The following is a 19630-nucleotide window of genomic DNA, read 5'->3' as shown; positions in this document are numbered from 1 at the left end:
TATCATTGAGCTTATTCTTTCCCTTTAAAAGGAGAAATAGTAAAAGGTTTAAAGGATTCTTCCCAACTCTTCAATGTCTTGAGGAGCTAAAATATTTTTATAATAAATGAGAATATACTTACATCAGAACAATAGTTTATAAAATAAATTATTTTAATTCTCTAAGACATTTATAACACGATTGTTTTAATTTAATTCAATAGCTATTAATTTCATAGTTAGTCTACAAACAAAAAAAACCCAAAAAATTGCCCTTAGTTAGTCAAAAAGAATAATAATAATAAAAAAAAAAGAGTACATGTTCCATATATGGAGTATACATTGGTTTAGTTATGTTAATTTTTAAATTTTTAGTTATTTCTTATAGCAGGGGTTCCCAAACTTTTCAACTTGCGACCCCCAAAATAACGGTGCCCGATACAAGCGACCTCCAACGACACTGGAACTGGTTTTAATATTGCGGACAGCCAACTACATGCACTATGCGTGTACATGTGAGTGTCTGTTCTCCCAGACACTCACATGTACACAGGTCATGGGGCCCCGCTCACTCAACTGACACACACAGTGAGATCAGAGCTTGAAGTGGCTGGTCAGTGACTTATTACTTCTTAACAGTTGAAACAGTGAAAACCCAGAGTCTATCTCGCGACAGCTCCTCAGAGATCAGCTCAGCAGTTTCTTGAACAGAGCAGAAGCTACCGGTGGTTTGTTCTGAGTTTCTGTGTCCGCCTTCATTCCGATCTGCTCTCATGTTTAGTTTAATATTTCGTCACCTGAAATATATACTTTTCAGCTATTAGGTTGCAGCTATATAATATTATTCATTTCAAAATAGAGTTCTTCTTATTTTAGGAGGAGGACTCAAATAGGCGCATAGTTCTTAAGGCTCTCATGTGCCAGTACCTCAGTGCATATCAAACATTGGGTATATTGTCGTTCGTTAATTATGAAACATGTAAATCAATACTGGATAAATTCCTCTCCATATTTTTCATATTATACAAAAATAAAAAAAATATATAAAATAAATAAATAATTGTATTTGTTTTTGGAATCCATTTTGGAAACCGCATTTGTGGCTTGCGACTTCAACTTTGGGAACCTCTGTCTAGGATAAATTAGTTTGACTATCGAGCTCCATCCAGGAATGAATTAAACTAGTATGCTGAGGAAATATAAATATAATTAGGAAGAGCAATCGAGAATAAGAAAAACGGATGCAACCATTACAGTTCGTAATTTTTTAAAAGCTTTTGGTACATTTACGTCCTATACATATCTTGACAAAAACATAGTGGTTTATTTTTCACTCTGTTACTTAAATAATATCCATGGGATGTGTCTGTTAAACTAGAATGGCACATGTTAAGTTTATTCAATGATTACGAGAAAAAGATGATAACGCCGAACTGTCAATCATTTAAAATAGCTGAACAATTAATAACAACATTCGTATATTAAGAAATCTCTCTTTATTGTTCAACTTAAACGTACAAAATCATAATTAATTATAAAGAAGAGCAACAAACCACAGGAAGGGATGGACTGTGTTCACCAAGTTTGACTGTGGGTTGTTGCATATTATTATACAGTACAAGTCCAATTCTTTGATTTGTCATCATCACCTGGGCCTTCAAAATTTATTTGGCGGCCTTCTTCTTCTTTTTCTTTTTCTTAGCGCCTTCTCCTGCAGATGGAGTGTTGGACTGGGCAGCATCATTGGTCTGAGCAGCCTCTGCCTTCTTTCCATCTTTTTCCTCCTCTTTTTTATTCTCTTCCTTTTCATCCATTCCACCTGCAACGAACAAATCCACAGCTGACTTTGTAAGGATTCCACCCGTGTCATCATCATAGTCAAACTCCTCGAAAATATCGTCGATTTCCTCGGCTGTCATTTTGTCTCCAAAGCACATTAGAATTTGACGGAAGTTTTCCCTGTCAATTATGTGTTTGACGGTCGTGACTCCCTTGACGGTCTCAGAAACTACATAAAATGAAAGAAAAGGAATATATAAGTTATGAGAGGGACCAAAGTATCTGAAGAATAGATCTAGCTTACTTTCTTCATCGTAGACTTTGAAGGCATTGAGAATAAGATCATCTGGATCATTCACGTCCCCAGCCATTTTTGTCTCAAAGCATCGGAGCATATTATCAAAGTTACAAGGTCCATTCATTTCTGCCAACATAGCATCCAATTCTGGCTCCATCATGAGTCGTCCAACATTATCAAAGGCAGCGCGGAGATCTGTTTTACTGATAACTCCGTCCTTATCCATATCCATTAGTCGGAAACATTCTCGATAGATTTCTACTTGTTCCTCGGAAAATCCGTTTGAACCCTTACCCATCTTCAATGAAAGTGAATCCACTGAGGAGTGAAAGATATTCGAGTAGATTCATCTTACAATAACTTTCTCCTGTCAATGAAAAATTGATGACCAAGCAAAAATCTAAAAAATATATAGGTGAACTGTATCCGTAATATTCATATATTTAAAAAGATACAAGATTTATTTTTTAGTATATTTTTATTGCTTTCTACTTTATAGGAGCGGAATATGAAGAGAAGAAGAAGGAAAGAGAATTCAAGATTTGAATAAAAAAAACGAACGCTATTAATAATTCAGTTGATAGATGTTTGAATTCTTGAATAAAATTATCGTTTATTATAATGTGTGTACATTGTACAGGGTGTCCACGATAAATTGGAACTATCTTAAAATTCAACCTGCTTGATAAAAATGAAATTTGGAGTGTAGTTGTTAATATGAAAAAGCTAGACATGATATTAAACAATAAATTTATTGAACATGTCCTCCCTCAGCAGCCACCATCTTCTCCATCCTGCCCCTAAAGGATATGCATGCCTTGGTGACTTCCGCGGAATCGACAGCATTCCACTCCCTCGTCATGGAGCCCTTCAGGGCCGCAATGCTCTTGTGGCTGACTTTGCACACCTCCCTCTCCAACTTCCCCTACCAGTAGTAATCACACGGATTGAGGTCGGGTGAGTTGGAGGGCCAGGTGTTGCGATCCCAGAAAGTGATGTCGCAGGAGTTGAAGAGGTTAGTGGTCCTCATGGCGACGTGTGCGGGCGCTGAGTCTTGTTGGAATATGAACTCTCTCCCAGCGGCCGTATCCTTCATCCAGGGGATGACGAACTCCTCCATGACTTCGCAGTACCTTATCGCGTTAACCCTTTCCTTGGGATTGAAGAAGAAAGGAGGCATCCCCTCACCGGTGCTGCAGATGACACCCAGGGTCATCACAGAGGCCGGAAACTTTGTGGTGAAGACCGCAGGGACCTCTTCTCTCTCCTTGGCAAGCCACCTGTCATTCTGGACGTTGTAGCTTCTGTCGACAGTCCAGTTCTTCTCGTCGGAGAAGAAGATGATTCTTCCTCCATGGCTCTTCAGGTTATTGAAGAGACACTTACCGTTGGTGAGCCTGATGGCCTTCATGGATGCCGTTAGGATGTGTTGTTTGGCCATTCCGTATCACTTGTACCCGAGGTCCTCATACAGCCTTGGAGACCAGCTGCTTGCTTACTACACGGTTCTTGGCCAACTTGGACAAGGAAGTCCCTGGCGAAGCCTTGATGGACTTCCGGAGGCCTTCAAGGAAGCGGGAGTGTGGATTTGGTCACTTCTCATGTTGTGGGCCTTGCAGGCAGACCTTCCCCTCAACCTCACAGACATTGAAGACCCGGTACACCGTGGTCTTGGGTTAGTTAAGAAGCTTGTAGATAGCAGAGGGCTTGTGTCCCGCGCGAGCCAATGGATCTGGATGAAGTTTAAAGTAGTTCCAATTTATCATGGACACCCTGTATACTCTTAATATGTACATATAAGTAGTTTAAACGAACTCAAAATGGAGGCCTTTTACGAAAATTCAATTTATTCATCATAGAATTTTGGGAAAAGGATTTTAAATTCTATTTTATCATGTCATGTATGTATTAGTGAAATACTTGCTTCCTTTTACATAGAAACCCCCTTCCCCCCCTCTTTTCTCCTACCCACAAATGATCCCTCCCACGCAATTTTTTAGTAAATTAATAAACAAACAACGAAGTCATATTGGTTAATCGATAAGAATCAATGAGAATTCCTACATTTCTCTTTGTTCCTAAATTGTATGTTGATGGTGTACATACTAGTGTTGAGACTTGGTCAAAGACCGAACTTAAAAAAAACAACACTTTCAATTGTTCAGATGGAGTTCCAATGGTTGTATAAGTAAACATTATCGTATAACAATTACTCCATCTAACCTAGGAATCTTCCTTGATCTCTAAAACCCACATTAAGTATATTTCCTTCTCTAGGAACGACTGGGCCGAAAACCTATGCATATTGAGTTCAAAAGAATAGATTCTCCTGAGGGCCTGTCCATTGATCTATTTCACTCCATATCATTTTTCTCTTCAATCTTATCGTATTTTTTCTTTATCAAGTATGACCTATATTTTGGTCCAGAACGCAATTTTAGACCATGGACCAAAATTTAATCGTTTTAAAATTGTGAACCGACTTCTTTGGTTTCAATATATACATAGATCAATTTTTTTCTGTCTAAATCTATGGAACAATTTTCTTACAGAACTTTTAGATGCTTCGTTGAGCATATACCCCCCAATCATGTGTATTCTTATTACATCATTTGCCACTACATCATACTCCGTTCAGAACTATATTGCAAGTGAATCATCAATATGTGTTTAACTTCTCATAGACTTAGTCCCATAAAAGAATCTTATATTATGAAATAATTATTTGTTTGATTTTACGGACATTCAACGTCGGTGTAAAATCCCGACAAATCCAGGGGAAACGTGACTCTAATATCCCGAGAGATAGACCCCAATAGTCACTGAGACAATTCCAGTCTTGGATCCGTTCACTTTTTTCATATTCAATTGTTAATTTATTTCCGTTCATTCGTTCTTTAAAAAAAGCACAAAACGACATCCGTCTTACCCATTATTATTTCAATTTAGTTGGCAACGAAAAAAACATTTTTCTCGTGAAGTATTAATATCTTCAAATACTACAAACGCCCACTTTATAATTTTTCGTTAAAAATTTTCTTCGCTTTGCAGAATTTACGAAATGGATCCTTGGTCGTCCTTTCATCCATTGGTTGTAGGGTTTCTCCTGGTGTAAAATTTGCACTTAGAGAACACATTATCTACATATTAAATGAGCATGTATGTGTGTCCGGGAATCACGGCCAAACCAATGTATATATTTAGCTGATTTTTTTATGTAGGTTTATAAGGTTCTAGAGAGGGGTTTGATTACATCTTTTTAACCTTCAAGGCCATCACAGCCTTAAAATTGTATTTTTATAAAAACGATTTTTTTTACTTACGAACGACTATTTTATATTCAAAAAAATAAAGACCGTAAATTTACAGGAATCGCTGCAGATTGAACAATTTTTTGTAATAGAATATTATAAGTCATAGAAATGGAAAAAAAGAAAGAAAAGGAAGAGTAAGACAAAGGATTTTTGGCAATAATATAAAAGATGAGGAAATGACAGTTCAACTTGAATATTTTATCTTCTTTTAACATAATAAAAATTGTGCAACCTACAAAGCTACAAACCAAATTACAGCGACAATAATTCATACATTTTTACGGTCTTTGTTATTGTTTTACATGAAGCAGTTGAGTTCATAATTAATTTCAATTTCTTAATGTTCTTGGCAACACAGGACAAGCCTCTCTTGTTATAGTATTATATTTACTTCATTTGACCTATGATTCTTCTTTGAAGTCCATATACATGAAATCAAATTCCTTCTTTGGGAACGACCGGGCGTGAACTTTGAGTTCAAGAGAATAATTTATCTAGAGCACGTCGTTGTCCATTGAGCTACGTTGTTTAAAAAAAACCAAAGTAACAAATAATATTGTTAAATTGCGTCTGACGAATTTAGCTATAATATTTGATCATTTTATTGAAAAATAAAATGATCAATCTGACTTAGGAAAAGAAAAACTTGGTGTCTTTGTTTCTGCCTACTTTTTTTTTCTTTTTGAGTTTGTTCGGATTTATTACAACCCATTTTGTTTTTATAACCCATTTAAAAAAAAAAGACTTTGATATATGTATGTAGAGTATTATTTGCATAAAGTAGAACCCACCCACCCACCCAACATACATTTATGTATGTATATTGTTCAAACATAAATATATTTGAATGTCATGCCGTGGTTGTACTTGTAATTGTAATTTGCAAAGAGCATAATGTATTAATACAATTCCCCTTCATTTACATACATAACACATTAATAGGCATAGATTCTAGTGTTGGGATTCGGTCTGGAAATCCTAGACTGGTCTGAGATCCTTATGATGTTTATATGACTGAACTCTAATTTCGATACTAACCGGTCTCATAGAAAAATTTGGTCGGGCAGGGGCGTCCGCTGGAGGGCTGTAGCCCCCCTCAAATTAAGGAATCTTTATTTTTTACTAGAAACTTTTTTATATTTGATTTTTTTTGTGAATTGCTATGGATTTTTTGATTTTTTTACTACTCTTTATTATCTGAGATATAATTTTAGAAATTTGTTGTCAACTAGCTGTGGACTTTTTAACTTTAAAAAAAAAAATAATATATTTAATTTTTTTCCAAAATTTTTCATTTTTAATATTTGTTCCAAAAATTAGTTTTTTTCTTAATATCTATAAACTTTTGAATTTTTTTACAATTTTTTACTCAATTAATTTTTTTGTTGATGGATATGGATTTTTGATTTTTTTTTCAAAAAATTTAATGTTTTGCAAATAGCTATATTTTCTTCAAAAAATTTTAATTCTTGAAATTTTAAATTTTGATTTTTTTGATTTTTTTCCGAAAAAATTCCAATTTTTTTTTCTGAAAGACTTGTTTGCTCATTTCAGCGAAAAAAAGAAATGATGATGAGCTTTTTTGAAGCGACCTTTTTTTATGATAAGTATTTGAAATAGATGATCAATAAACTCGTTATTAGATATTACAAAGCCTTTCATAAACATACCATAAAAATTAGGACCCACTTTTTGCGTCGCCGATATTCTGTGTGTCTTAAATTCAAGGATATTTACGCATTCTTTACGGAATCTTAGATTCACATCTGTAAAATCAATTAACAATTTATCAATACAGTATCATTTTATATCCAGATAAAACTATACGTTCTTATGTGATCTTGAAAAGCGCATATGATACTGAATACGGAAGTATGGCTTGGGATCTCAGCTTTCATAAAAATTTAAAAAAAAGGTTATATAATTCACATGTCAACACAATTTTCTTGCATGTTTAAAAAAAAAAAGTGAATCTAACTAAATCTGGCTGCTGATTCCAAATCTGTCATTAATTTTGCCAAATCAAATCAAGCTTTTGATCAAGTGTTTCATGAAAAAATACTACAACACTTACCAAAAATCCTTAATTTACGAGAGAAAAATAATACATTATTGTTAGTTTAAATGGTTTTATTAGCAAATTTGCAGCAGATTTCAATGTGTCACTAGTTGTTGGTTATCACATGAGGTTTTACAAACTATATGTTGATTAAAAGGTTTTATTTTATTCCATTCTAACACAGTGATCCTTGTCAGCTCTACTGTCCCAGTAGCAAAGGAAAGAAGGGTAATTTGTGTAACCTCCTTGTTGACCCAAAAGGAAATCCACCACTTTTAAATATACAAAGATTAACCACTGGTGATCGTGGTATTTCAATCGTTCAAGTACTATTTTGATGTTTCCATACTCCTCCTTCATGGAGACTGAGTGTACAATAGGGATACATCCACATATGTTACCATTGTGATGTAGGGGGCTTGGTTTTTAGAACTTAAAAAAATCCAAAAATGACAATTTTTTAGAAAAATTGAGTATCCAAAGCTTGCTTAATTTGTTTGTTTTGTGGGGGGCTGCGGACGCCTCTGCTAAAATGAAATCATGTGTATTAATAAATAATATGTCCATAATATAAATATTTATATTTTGATATGGGGGCTAAGCAAATGTTTATTCTTTCTTTTGCATTTTAGAGCATGGCCTATAAGAAAATGGGATTCTGAGAAGAAACTCATACATAAAGATATTTTATGATTAATCAAATGCTTTTTATATGTATAATAATATTAATATATATGTAATTCACAACCGTAATATTATATGTACAATGTATGTACTTACTAGTGTTGGTTTTCGGTCTAAAAATCCAAGACCGGTCCGAAACTCTAGGTCGGTCCCTAAACGAAGTTGGGTATGGATTGTTCTCAAAGAAATATTACGTTTGGATCGGTCTCATTTAAAATTTGGTCTAGAGATAATCGATAGATTAATAGTTGATGACGTCCTTTGTGTATCAAAATGGTGAATATTGAACTATAATGACGTCATGTGTTGTATAAATCATAACTTTGACAATGAAAAACAACAGTCCATTTATAATATATTGAGTCAAAAAATATTGGTCTACGTTTTGAAAACGATGAAACATCCCATGTAATTAGAACAAGGTTAGTCAAAAAGACAATCCTGTAGAAAACACCAGGGATGTATTAATTCACTCACTCTCTTTTTTCTTCCTGGTGACGTCATTGGGAACCTTTGTTTGTGTAAATGTAATGCGTATAAAGTACGAAATTTATTAATTTAATTTTTTTTTGCTCCCTTGATTCTTTATTTATTAAAAGCTATATTTAAGCTTTTCAATTATTATTTAAAGGGGATTTCAAGTATTTGGAGTCCCAATGACGTCATCGGTTAGTCTAGTAAATTTTCAGTGAAAACTGAAAATCCTTGCTGACTAACCTTGTAACCTTGTTTATTTTGGTATAATGTATGAGATCGTAGTCTGGACCGAAGTATCAGTCCAAGAAAAAAATCATTTATGACCGAACCGGAAAAAAACCCGGTCTCGAACCGAGTCTCAACACTAGTACCTACATACATTAAAAAAGAATTATGAACGAGAGAAATGAATTATGATGAGCCGGAAGAAAAAGAAATAAGTATTTTCATCTTCTTTCTTTCTCTATGAATATAATAATATATTCTATGTATGTGTAAATATCTCCTCAATCCTGCATAACTAACTATCTTATAGTCTATTTCATCTTTGTAATTAATAAGGCACAAATAGTGGGTACATTGTTTGAGTTGTATAAAATATGTCCTTAACCCATGGTTTTTTTATTTTAGTTGCTAATCTGAAGAATGTTTTTATTTTCCATCTCTATTATCATTATTATTTAAGTCTTGAAGACATAATATCTAAGTAGTAGCTACTGTGTGTGCTAATGAAAGACGAAGACAATGAAGCAGGCGTTTTTATTTTCCTAACCTGCTATCATTATTATTTAATTATTGATTGAAGACAGATCATCTAAGTATAAAGTAATAACTCTTTTTTTTATTATCATGAAAGACGGAGAGTAACAATGTGTCTTTGCTCGAGAGTTATAAGTGTAAGTCTTTGCTGGACTCGGAATAGAATTGAGGATCAACATCGAAGTAATTCCCATAGGGACATTACATTAAAAATAACTTGTGTTAATACAATTGCAACCAAATATAGAATTTAGTATTCTTATGATCACTTTAATGCAATAATCCGTATCTATTTTTTCGATCCAAAATTGTTCATTTGTCTTTAAATAAAATTAACAGTTAATACTACATTAAATACAAAACACTATAATACATTAATGAGTCGTACTTATATCTAGCTACCGTGTATGTACCTTTTCCCAGAGGGAGCTCCGTTCTATCCTATTGATTGAACTACTAGAACCCAGGGCGTTCCCAGGGAGGGGAGGGGGGCTAAGGATTAATTTTCTAAAAAAAGGTCATTGGGGAAACAAAATAAGGATATTTTTTTTTAATAAAAAAAGGCTATCAGGTTAAATTATGCCGGGGAAAAAAAACAGCTAAGCAAACTCCCCCCAAAAAAAAAAAAATATATATATATCAGCTTGCAAACGCCCCTGGAACCCCAAAATCATCCTCCTTAGTTTAAATTCTTTTGAAGGTTTATCAATTCTATGTTGCACTCTCAAAAACCTCAGGTTTCTCAACAGTATCTGCCTGGATTCTAATTGGACACTATTATAATGATTTCCTATTTGATTCCTTTTTTAGAAGTCACCTACATCTGACCATCTTGGATTTCTATAATTTTGGACTATTACTTTGGTTCCCACTTCTACCTTATGGTATTTCGGTTATAATACTATTTTTTTCTTTTATCTACATCTCCCCCTATCCTCGGATTTAGTTATGACAATTGTAAAATAATTTATCCAATTTTGTGTTGGACTAGATCTAACTGGGCTTATTGGAATTCAAGTAACTTGAGCAGAAACTCAGGTTGACCCATGATTTCCATTTACTTTTTCTAATAGTGCTTTCCTTCCTTTTACTATAATCTTAGCGTGTCCGTTACTCTTAAGATAATAAGGAGATGATAGTTCCCATGTTATTTTTCACTTCTTCAAAACTACCAAAATTCTTTGGAATTAAACTTTGAACCTTGATCTGTCCTCAATTTTGTAGGAATTCCAGTATCGAAAAATATCTCCCTTACCACTACAATAATATCATTAAAATAGGAACTCTCTCAAATTATTCAATGTATGAGGAACCCGATGATCTATCTACATAAATGATGTAATATGTATCTTTACTCTCAAACAGGTCAGTCAACCTAATTTCAGATGGTTTCATTAGATTTGGATATCATTTGCTAAAGATAAATTTCCAACATAACTTTTTAACTTCTTGGATTTCCATATTCATTCTCGGCAAGTATATAGTTTGTCTGGCTCTTTGCTTTGTTCGTTCCCCTCCTTGATGTGAATAATGTAGCTTTTCAAGAATATATCTTTGTTTAGTTTTTAGAATTACCAATCGATTTCTTTTTAAATCTATTCCTCCTTAGTGCTTAACTCAGGTAAAATTTTCATTTCAAGTTTTATTTAATTTCTTATTAGATTGGTTTCAGCTGCATTTACTAGATCGACATAATCCCTAAAATTACTTACAAATATTCTCTTTCGTATTCCGGTGACTCATTATGGTCATTGCAACCCGTATTACTTAATCTATGGGGCAGCCAACTTCTCCTTTTAGATTTTTCTAAACTTCTGAAGATGACACAAGCACCCATGATAATAAATACGGAATCTCATGACCCTGTCCTTTCCTCCATTCTGTCCTAAATTGATACATGGTCAACATAAGTTTATATCTGATCAATTTCGCCTTTTCTCCCATATTTATTGTTTAACTTTTAAAACGGGAATAAGAGGTTAATTATAACTTATAACTCTAAATATAGACATGGAATTCTACACACATGAAATCATCACTTATGCAGCTTAGCCTGTTTTTCTTTATTTCCCCTCTTGAAGGAATATGTAGAGTAAAAATGATGTCGACTCTTCTTTTTTTTAATAACCAATACATCGTTTTATATTTCCCTTATGTGGGAATAAAATTTATGCGGGATTATTGATGTTCTTTTAAATTCCTTGAGGTGGGTTGTCTAACCAAGAATATATGGTACTTATTCATCACCTATTCAAATTTTCAAGCACTCCAATTTTTTCAAGACTTACTTAGACATACCTAGAGTAAAATCGTGATATATATTGCATTAATTTCCATCCCTCTTTGTGCTTTTGATGTAAACCCTTACTTTTTAATACATCTATCTCTACGTGTGTTGTTAAAGGTGGTTAATTCAAAATTTATTTCAATTCTTTCCATCTTAGTCCATAGAAATTTAAATTTCGATGATAAAAATTCTCCTAAAGGTCTCGCTACTTCTTTTAACTTTGATGTAAACGTACAAATCCTAAAAAAAATTATAAGATCTTAAATTTTGATTAAAAAGTTTACTAATTACACTCAGTTTATCAGGCTCAACTTCTGTACTTCCTTATGGTATCCCAAAACTTTACTCTTGGTTGAACAAATGTATCCAGATTTGAAATAATCTTCCTCTCTCAGCAATTCTCCGAAATCTCTCTGACTTTACAAACATGTTGATCTAAATCACTTGATACTGTTAAAAGATTAAATGAGTCTGATAAATTATAAATAAATTCTTCTCCACGCAAGCAATATGAGTCCCCTGTCCCAACAAACCCCACAAGTGCCGTATTAAAACCAATATCTTCCCCAATGAGTAATAAAAAACGCCAAATGTTTTGAATTTTCATTTAATTCAATTTTTCAGTTGCCTTGTTTTGTATCCCCTTTCGTGAAAAATATTTACTTTCGAGGTAAGCTCGAAAAAAATTCTTGGAGTCCTCATTTGATGAATTAGTCGTTAAACTTGATTGTTCAACTTTTATAAATCAATGCAAAGTCTAACTTTCTCATTTGATTTTGAAACTTCTACTAACAGGCCACACCATTCAAGAGCTTAGCCCTCTACTTTACTTATCACTCTCATTTTTTGAGGCGATTAATTTCCTTGTTTAATTAAGCCAAATAAGTCTTGCAGCATGAATTGTAAAAATATCCTTCGAAAATATTTTCATTGGTTCGAACTTTTGATCATTGTAAAAAAACATCATCGAAAAACCTTATCCATTACTTTTTTAGTTTGCTCTAGATCTTTATTCAACCCGTTACTTACTGGTGCTACTCGAATTTGATTTGAAAAATTCACTTGAAGTAACCGAAGCTCTCAAATAACTCATCTTGATAAATACACTTTCGTATCACTTTTACAAATAATAACAGTTTCTTCTACTTGAATATTATTGAAGACAAATTTAATTGTATTTTCCCCATGATTCTTAATTTCCACCCATTGACATAATTGCCCTGCAACATTTTTCTCAAGTATTTTGGTCCATTATCCCATAATTTTCAGATTATCGAGACCCGCAGCAGTTGTTTCATTCATTGTTTTCATTTCAGTTGTTTTCTTTGTCTTCAATGATTTAATATCTTCCTAAATAAGAATGTCGTGCTTTCATATTTGATATTATCAAACTTGACTTTCCTCCCAATGCTTGTTTTTGAATTTGACCCTTTTCTTCACTTTAGCATCTAGATTAAAGGGATAACTCAAGTGATTTAGACAAGATTATTGTTATTATTTTTTTCAGTATTAATTGTAATGATAATTAAAGTTTATATACAGTCTCCAAATGACTTTTCATCTCTATATCATATAGCCATCCCCTAAGGCATTAAAATTAAGAAATTGTTTACAATTTATCTGTTTTTCTTGCTAGGATTGAGATTTTATATCTATATTCATCTCTTCACTTGTAGTCGTTACACTTTCTTCCATCCAACGATGGTAGCAAAGTTAATAAAATACGAGGTTATACCATAATGCGTGTACAACAGATATTTGACTTTCACAACGCTTTTAATATTGACGTCATAATAGATGAGTGGTTGCGTGTTTCATCAAAATCTGTTTATCTTGTCAAGAGTCGGTACGACACATTAAATTGAAAATGCTAGCAATAGTGACGTCATAGACTATGATTGGCTACGTGTTTTGTCAAAATCTTCTGGTCTTGCGCAGTATTCAGTAAAATAAATCAGATTCTAGCAAGGACAATTACATGAAGGTCTAACCTTGTATTTCTATTAACCTTGGTCTGTGGCTGTAGAATTATTCAATGGTCAATAGTTACATCACTTGTGAATATATGTAAAATAAATAAGACATTTTAATTGATCAAAAGGAAATAATCCCATGAATTAATGATTCGAAACTCAAATGGTTAAACAATGCTGTAATTAAATTGGACAACCCCATTCCTGTTGTTACCCTTAATGTATATCATAACCTTTCCTTTATAGAAACAGAAAAACAGCCTGTTGATAGTTGCTCAATTATTCCCAAGCATAGAATTATTATCCAATAATAGTTTATGATAATGGTTCACAGTACCCGCAGCTAATTCAAATTAAACCAATCAATGTTAAAAATAGTGTTGAGAAGAAGAGAGGCAAATAATCGACAGCTGAAAACAAAATACTGAGTTAATTTCAATGTGAGTGAGATAAGCCGTGCATAATGCAAATTATTAAATAAAGTAGAAGTCCTTCACCATAGTGTTTATATCAAACTATACTATTTATCATCCAATACCGTCAAATATGAATAATTCAAATAAAATTACGTCAAAATCTTCTTCCCTGAAGAGCGCCTTCACCTTTTCCCTCTTCTTTCCCTTTTTACAAAAATGAGAGGGAGGAAAAAGAATAAAAATCATAAGAGAAGGGGAAAAAACTTCTTCTTCTTCTTCAACTACTATTAGTAATACTACTCCGCTGCTATCCGCATGCGGCATGTCTTTCACATAGCGCCCTTCATTTGTAAAATTGTTTTTTTTTATTTGTTTTCTTAACACCCCCCCTCTATAGTCTCTTCCCTCAGTTGTGAGCCATTTACATGCCCGTAGAGTCAGACAATTAAATCCTTGCTTGGATATGTGCAGTTGTGCTTGAAGTTAAACTTTACAATCTATAAATATAAACTATAAAATATATAGGAGAAAAAGGGTATGACTCGAATTTCCTTTTCCATTTTTGTAAAACTTTTATACCAAAAGTTTATGTCATTATTTTTGTAAAAAAATAACTAAATTACATTTTATTCAATTATATGTATATAATAATATTAGAAACTTTTATATTCTTTCATTTTTTATCTCATTATAAAATAATGTATTTTGACAAATTGATTGATGAAAATGATATTTTGATTGGATTTATAGGAGTGCCAAATAGCGCCACATATTTTACTTTTTTTTTACAGCTAAAGTCTTGTACATATAATACACGATAAAGACTCATCCCATGTATGACTATGTAGTTTTACCGAAGGGATTGAATCCATCAATAAGGTCACGAATCCATTAGATGATTTCCTCTTAAAAATATAGCTATTTTATTATTTATTTGAAGAGATTATCCGTAATTTATAGGCCATTATTGTCAAAATAGTCACCCATAATCATTGTCGTACACATGCATGCTCATATTTCATTTTGATATTGATACCTAATAATTATTCGGCATTTGCCTTTGGTTTTTCTCAAAAGATGAATGAACTACTACAATATAAAATGTATATTCAGAGATGTGGGGAAAAACCCTTTTGCTGCAAGCCCAATTCGAGTGTCGAGTCTTTGCTCACGAGTCCAAGTCCTTCAATATTTTCATAAAGCCCAGTTCAAGTTCTTGGATTTCTTTAAAGCTCATTTCAAGTCCAAAATTATAATATGAAGTTAATAATGTTCGGACTTTTCTCGAGCTCAGTAAAAATAGCTTTCGAGCCCCAAGTCTTAGCTATCGGATCTTTGATTGTGAGACCAAGTTGAAGGAAAAGCCTTCATAATATGGATTCGAGTCCATGTAGAGTTAAAAGTTTAGAATTCAAGTCTCTCGTTGTTATTGTTTGATTTTTGAATTAACTTTGGCGGTATTATAAAAGTAAACTATTGTTGTAGCTTTTATGCATAATTCCTAATTAATTTTTAATTAATATGTGTACAAAAATACTCCAGAGTGAGCCAAATAGTTGTGTGTAATACAATATCAATTCAAATTGTTGAGTGGCATTCCTCTGTTGTTTGTTATTATAAAGAGAGAGAAATAAAAAAATACTTCCAAGTTTTACTTTATTAGTTTTATGATTCCTTCTTGGAGTTATTTATGATTCTGATACGTATCTAACAAGGGGTTTAGACTTAATAAAAATGCCTACATGTGTATAAATGGAAGAAATATCAGTTATACTCGTAGAACATGTAATATACATATATTATATCTATGTAATAGGCTGTATAGATTTTTTTTTATGTATACAATAAATACTAGTGTTTGATCTGAAAGTCCTGTACTGGTCTGATACCATTATTAATTTTAGTGGACCGAACTAATTCGATCGTTTAAAGAAGTTTGGTCGTCTAGATTATTCAGAAAAAATAATTCAATGTGGATCGGTCTTAGAAAAAATTGGTCTGAATTGATTTTATTTAAAGTTCAATCTAGATGAATCATTATTGATATGTCAGTTGTGTTGTAAAATTATGAACATCGGGACATTATCGTTATATGAAGTTAAATACTCTGCATAAATCATATTTGTACTACGATAATTTTTTATTTTTGTCAAAAAATTGCAAATCGAAATCGGGAGAGGGGAGACGATTGGTCTATAGATTGCAAGCAAAAAGCCATAGTCTATCAAGGGTGCCCATAGTCCTTTAATTTTAGTTAGGAGTGGAGAAAGTTTAAAGGCTGAAGGACCAACTAATCGTTCCTTAGGACCGTTGAATCCTAAAAAAGATCGGAACCATAAAAATAAAAGACTAAAAGGAAGGGGGAAAAGACTGATTAGGAAATCAGTCCTAGAATCGATCCAACATAATAAAATTAGTATTTACTATTTTTACTACCCATTTCGATCGACGGAAAGTTAAATTTTTGAAACAGCCACGTTACAAACGTGTAACAACTAAACGTATATAAATAATTTTAATAAGACCAGTAGTTGGAAAGTGCACTTTTCTCGAACTCGTTGGGATATTTCCCTCTAAATGAAAAACAGATGAAGGAGATTACAGCAAAAGAGTGTTTTAGTGCATCGTATATTCCATGAATCATTTAATTGGCAAGAAATCAACTTTGCTTAACAAATCTGCCTATCATCTTTGTATAATTTCTATTTTCAAGATTCTTGACTATGTTTTAGGGCATACACTACTTGTAGTATGTCCAATTTATGTGCTCGTCCATCCTCGATAGTTCTCTTGTATAACGGAGATGTTTTTTTCGTATCCAAGTCACTCGTTTTGAATCAATACTTGCACAAAAGAGGATCCGTGTTTTTGTATCAGGTTTAATATTAATTTATAGAATTGAATTTATGTAAATATGTATTTTTTATATGCAAAGTAATTAATGAAGTACTTCGATCGCTGCAGACCAATTTGTGACATACCTACTAACAAATGTACAATGTATACATTGACACGTCCTACTCTAGTATTTATTACTTTGCAATTCATATCTAAGTACATATGAGTTATATGTATTGACTCATTAATTAACTATTTATGAAGTAGAAGTGTGTTCTATAATAAAACTGCCAAAGGATTACCCGGCGTTGCTCGGGCGAGTGTTAGAGATATTCTTACATGGGGTATAATATAGCGCCTGTAAATTATACGAAATGTATTATTATGAATTAAAAAAAAAAAATAGTGGTCTAGAGACTTCATTGGAGATTTATGGCTGTGAGGTAGTTATAATGCAAAAAACAAATCATTTTTGAAGAAAAATTATTGGTGGTAGATAACTAACACAAAAATTTAAACTAAAATTTGTTGTCAGTTGTCGATTTCTCCTCTGAATGTTGATTGGTTGAGTTTGTATTGGCTCTGAACAATGATCAACAATGATGGAATAATTAACTCCACAGTTGAGAAGAATCTCCTAAATACCAAATGATTTTGTTTCTTTTCAGAGGAAAGGTTGTAAGATACATTAAAGGTAACGACGGTTATATAAATATGAATTTTGAATAATTATATAAAAAAATAATATTTTTGAGTGGTTTTCATATAATTTTATTCATCACATAATAGTTTAAATAATCTTTTGATCATTATTATATCATAAAATAGTTTACTTTGTACATATACCAACATTTTTTTCTCGACCTTTATTAGAAAACATTCTTCATACCATTAAAAATTATTCAGCGGTATTTAAAACCACAAAAACAACGAAATCACATCAAATATATCTTAATAAACATCTCAGGTAAAAAGTTCAAAGCGATATTAAATTAAAAATTAATTGCAATTTAAAGTACTCTAGTAGAAAGTTAAAATAGGAATTTGTAGACATTTATGTTACTGCCTTTTATAGTCCTTAGTTATACTGTGTCTTGGTGATCATGGTGTCAATTTTAGCGGCTTTAATGTTTGTCAGAAAGTCAATCATTTTCAAGTTTTTTTTACCTTGTCGCTCTTCAATGAGTTTATGTATGTCAAATGTAGTTGGATGCATTCCCACACCATGTGATCTGTCGTTTCAGGCATTTTTTTTTTTTTTTTTTTTTTTTTGCAGAAAATTTTTTAAGTTCCTTTCGTCTTTGAAAAACTTGTCAGCGATTTCAAGTGTGGCTATTAGTAAACAATATTTAAACCATTTTTCAGGAGAAGTTAGGAATTTAACTCTTATAGCATTTATACAATTTGCTGGGCTTCGTTGTGATATATTTTGTCTTTTTAAATAATTTTGTAAGGACAGAAGAGAAGGAGTTTTGGAACAGTTCCTTAGAAAGGCCGTTGAAATCGATGAAATTTTCAATCTGAAAGGGAAAATTGGTCTTTAGAGATTCCTGTAAGAGCCGAAGATCGAAGATAAGAGTTTAGAGACAATATGATTGATCAATTACTTAGATGATATGACATCCCCTCGATATCAGAGCATATAATAGCTATGCTTATTTTATTTAAACATCCCCTCATTGGCAGCTTCCATTTCAATGAAAGATCATCTTTCTACCAAATTGCTTCTAGATCCTTCACAAAAACTTTTTATTCAAGCTGAAAATATTTAAAGTATTCATACTATACCGTGGGTTATCTAAAAAACCACTACTTCCCCGTATCAAAATATGATTAAGATATTCTTTCCAGAAATGTTCCCGGTACGATAGTTTACACATCCAGATGAAATTGAGAGACTTCCAAATATCAAACAAATTGTGAATACCGAGGACTCCATATTCTAAATGGATATTGATTCTATTTTTGGAGATATTTTTTTCTTGTGAAATTCGAAAAATGTGCGTTCCATCTTTGATATTTTCAAGAATGTTAACATTTCAAATGGACTTACGGAAAGTAGATCCACTGCACTTGGTATTATATATATATTCCAGGCCCTGATTTTATTCCATATGTTCAAACTTAGAGAGGATACAAAGTTTTTTTTTTCTTCATTCTTGTATAAATATCCTGCAGATTCATTTCCACGCTGCTGGCTCCAATCCAAGAGCCCAAAATTCTAACTTTTTGTGCCATTTTGAAGTCAGCACAAGCTTTTTCAGTTTGAACTGATTCAAGCTGAAACCTTTGATTCACTATGCAAGTTATGCAGTAGCTCATCAAACATATAATAAAAAGCAATGATGACATAGGATAACATTGGTTGACTTGTATATAAACGTATATATCTAATTATATTGAAAATGTTTGGATGAATTAATGTAGCTATCAATAGATAAAAGGCTCCGTGGATTAGAATGATCATAATGAGAGACATTGAGGAACATAAAAATTGAAAAATCAAGCAATAAAAATAAGAAGGAGGGACTGATCTATCTCAAACAATGGCATAAAAACACGGATAAAAGCAAATATACTTTAAAAAGGACATGTCAAATATATTTAACTTAATGAGAGAGCCTCAAACTGACAAAAAAGAAAAGAAAAAGAAAGTGGGAGAAGATTGAAAGTCTTTTTCTATGTCTATAATTCGCATATTGATTAGATAGACATGAAATATAGACAGTTAAGCCTTGAGTTACGAGCAACAATCTCTTTGTGGGAG

At 32.5% G+C, this 19630-nt stretch overlaps 2 protein-coding genes across 6 annotated transcripts in view; one reads left to right on the top strand and one right to left on the bottom strand.

Moving 5' to 3' along the window:
• The window catches only part of LOC121120819 (uncharacterized), a 79984-nt gene that overhangs the window by 9879 nt on the left and 50475 nt on the right, over positions 1-19630 (top strand). For 3 of the 5 annotated variants that reach the window (XM_040715740.2, XM_071889241.1, XM_071889249.1), the window contains exon 1: positions 14417-14560. The exons of 1 other annotated variant lie outside the window; for it this stretch is intronic. The gene's annotated coding sequence lies outside the window, so the exon portion shown is untranslated. Of the gene's footprint in view, positions 1-14416; positions 14561-19630 lie in introns of those variants that run through there. One more of the 5 variants, XM_040715701.2, reaches the window with a different exon arrangement.
• On the bottom strand, positions 1457-2382 carry LOC121125324 (myosin regulatory light chain 2). The gene is made up of 2 exons (XM_040720508.2): positions 2063-2382; positions 1457-1987 (listed from the first exon to the last, which is right to left on the bottom strand). The coding sequence occupies exons 1-2, from the start codon at positions 2352-2354 to the stop codon at positions 1644-1646; spliced, it is 636 nt and encodes a 211-aa protein (XP_040576442.1). The 5' UTR covers positions 2355-2382; the 3' UTR covers positions 1457-1643.

Source organism: Lepeophtheirus salmonis, chromosome 1 (assembly GCF_016086655.4).
Source record: "Lepeophtheirus salmonis chromosome 1, UVic_Lsal_1.4, whole genome shotgun sequence".
NCBI lineage: Eukaryota > Metazoa > Arthropoda > Copepoda > Siphonostomatoida > Caligidae > Lepeophtheirus > Lepeophtheirus salmonis.
The sequence above is the reverse complement of the archived record's forward strand: the minus strand, read 5'-3'. Positions and strand labels throughout refer to the sequence as shown.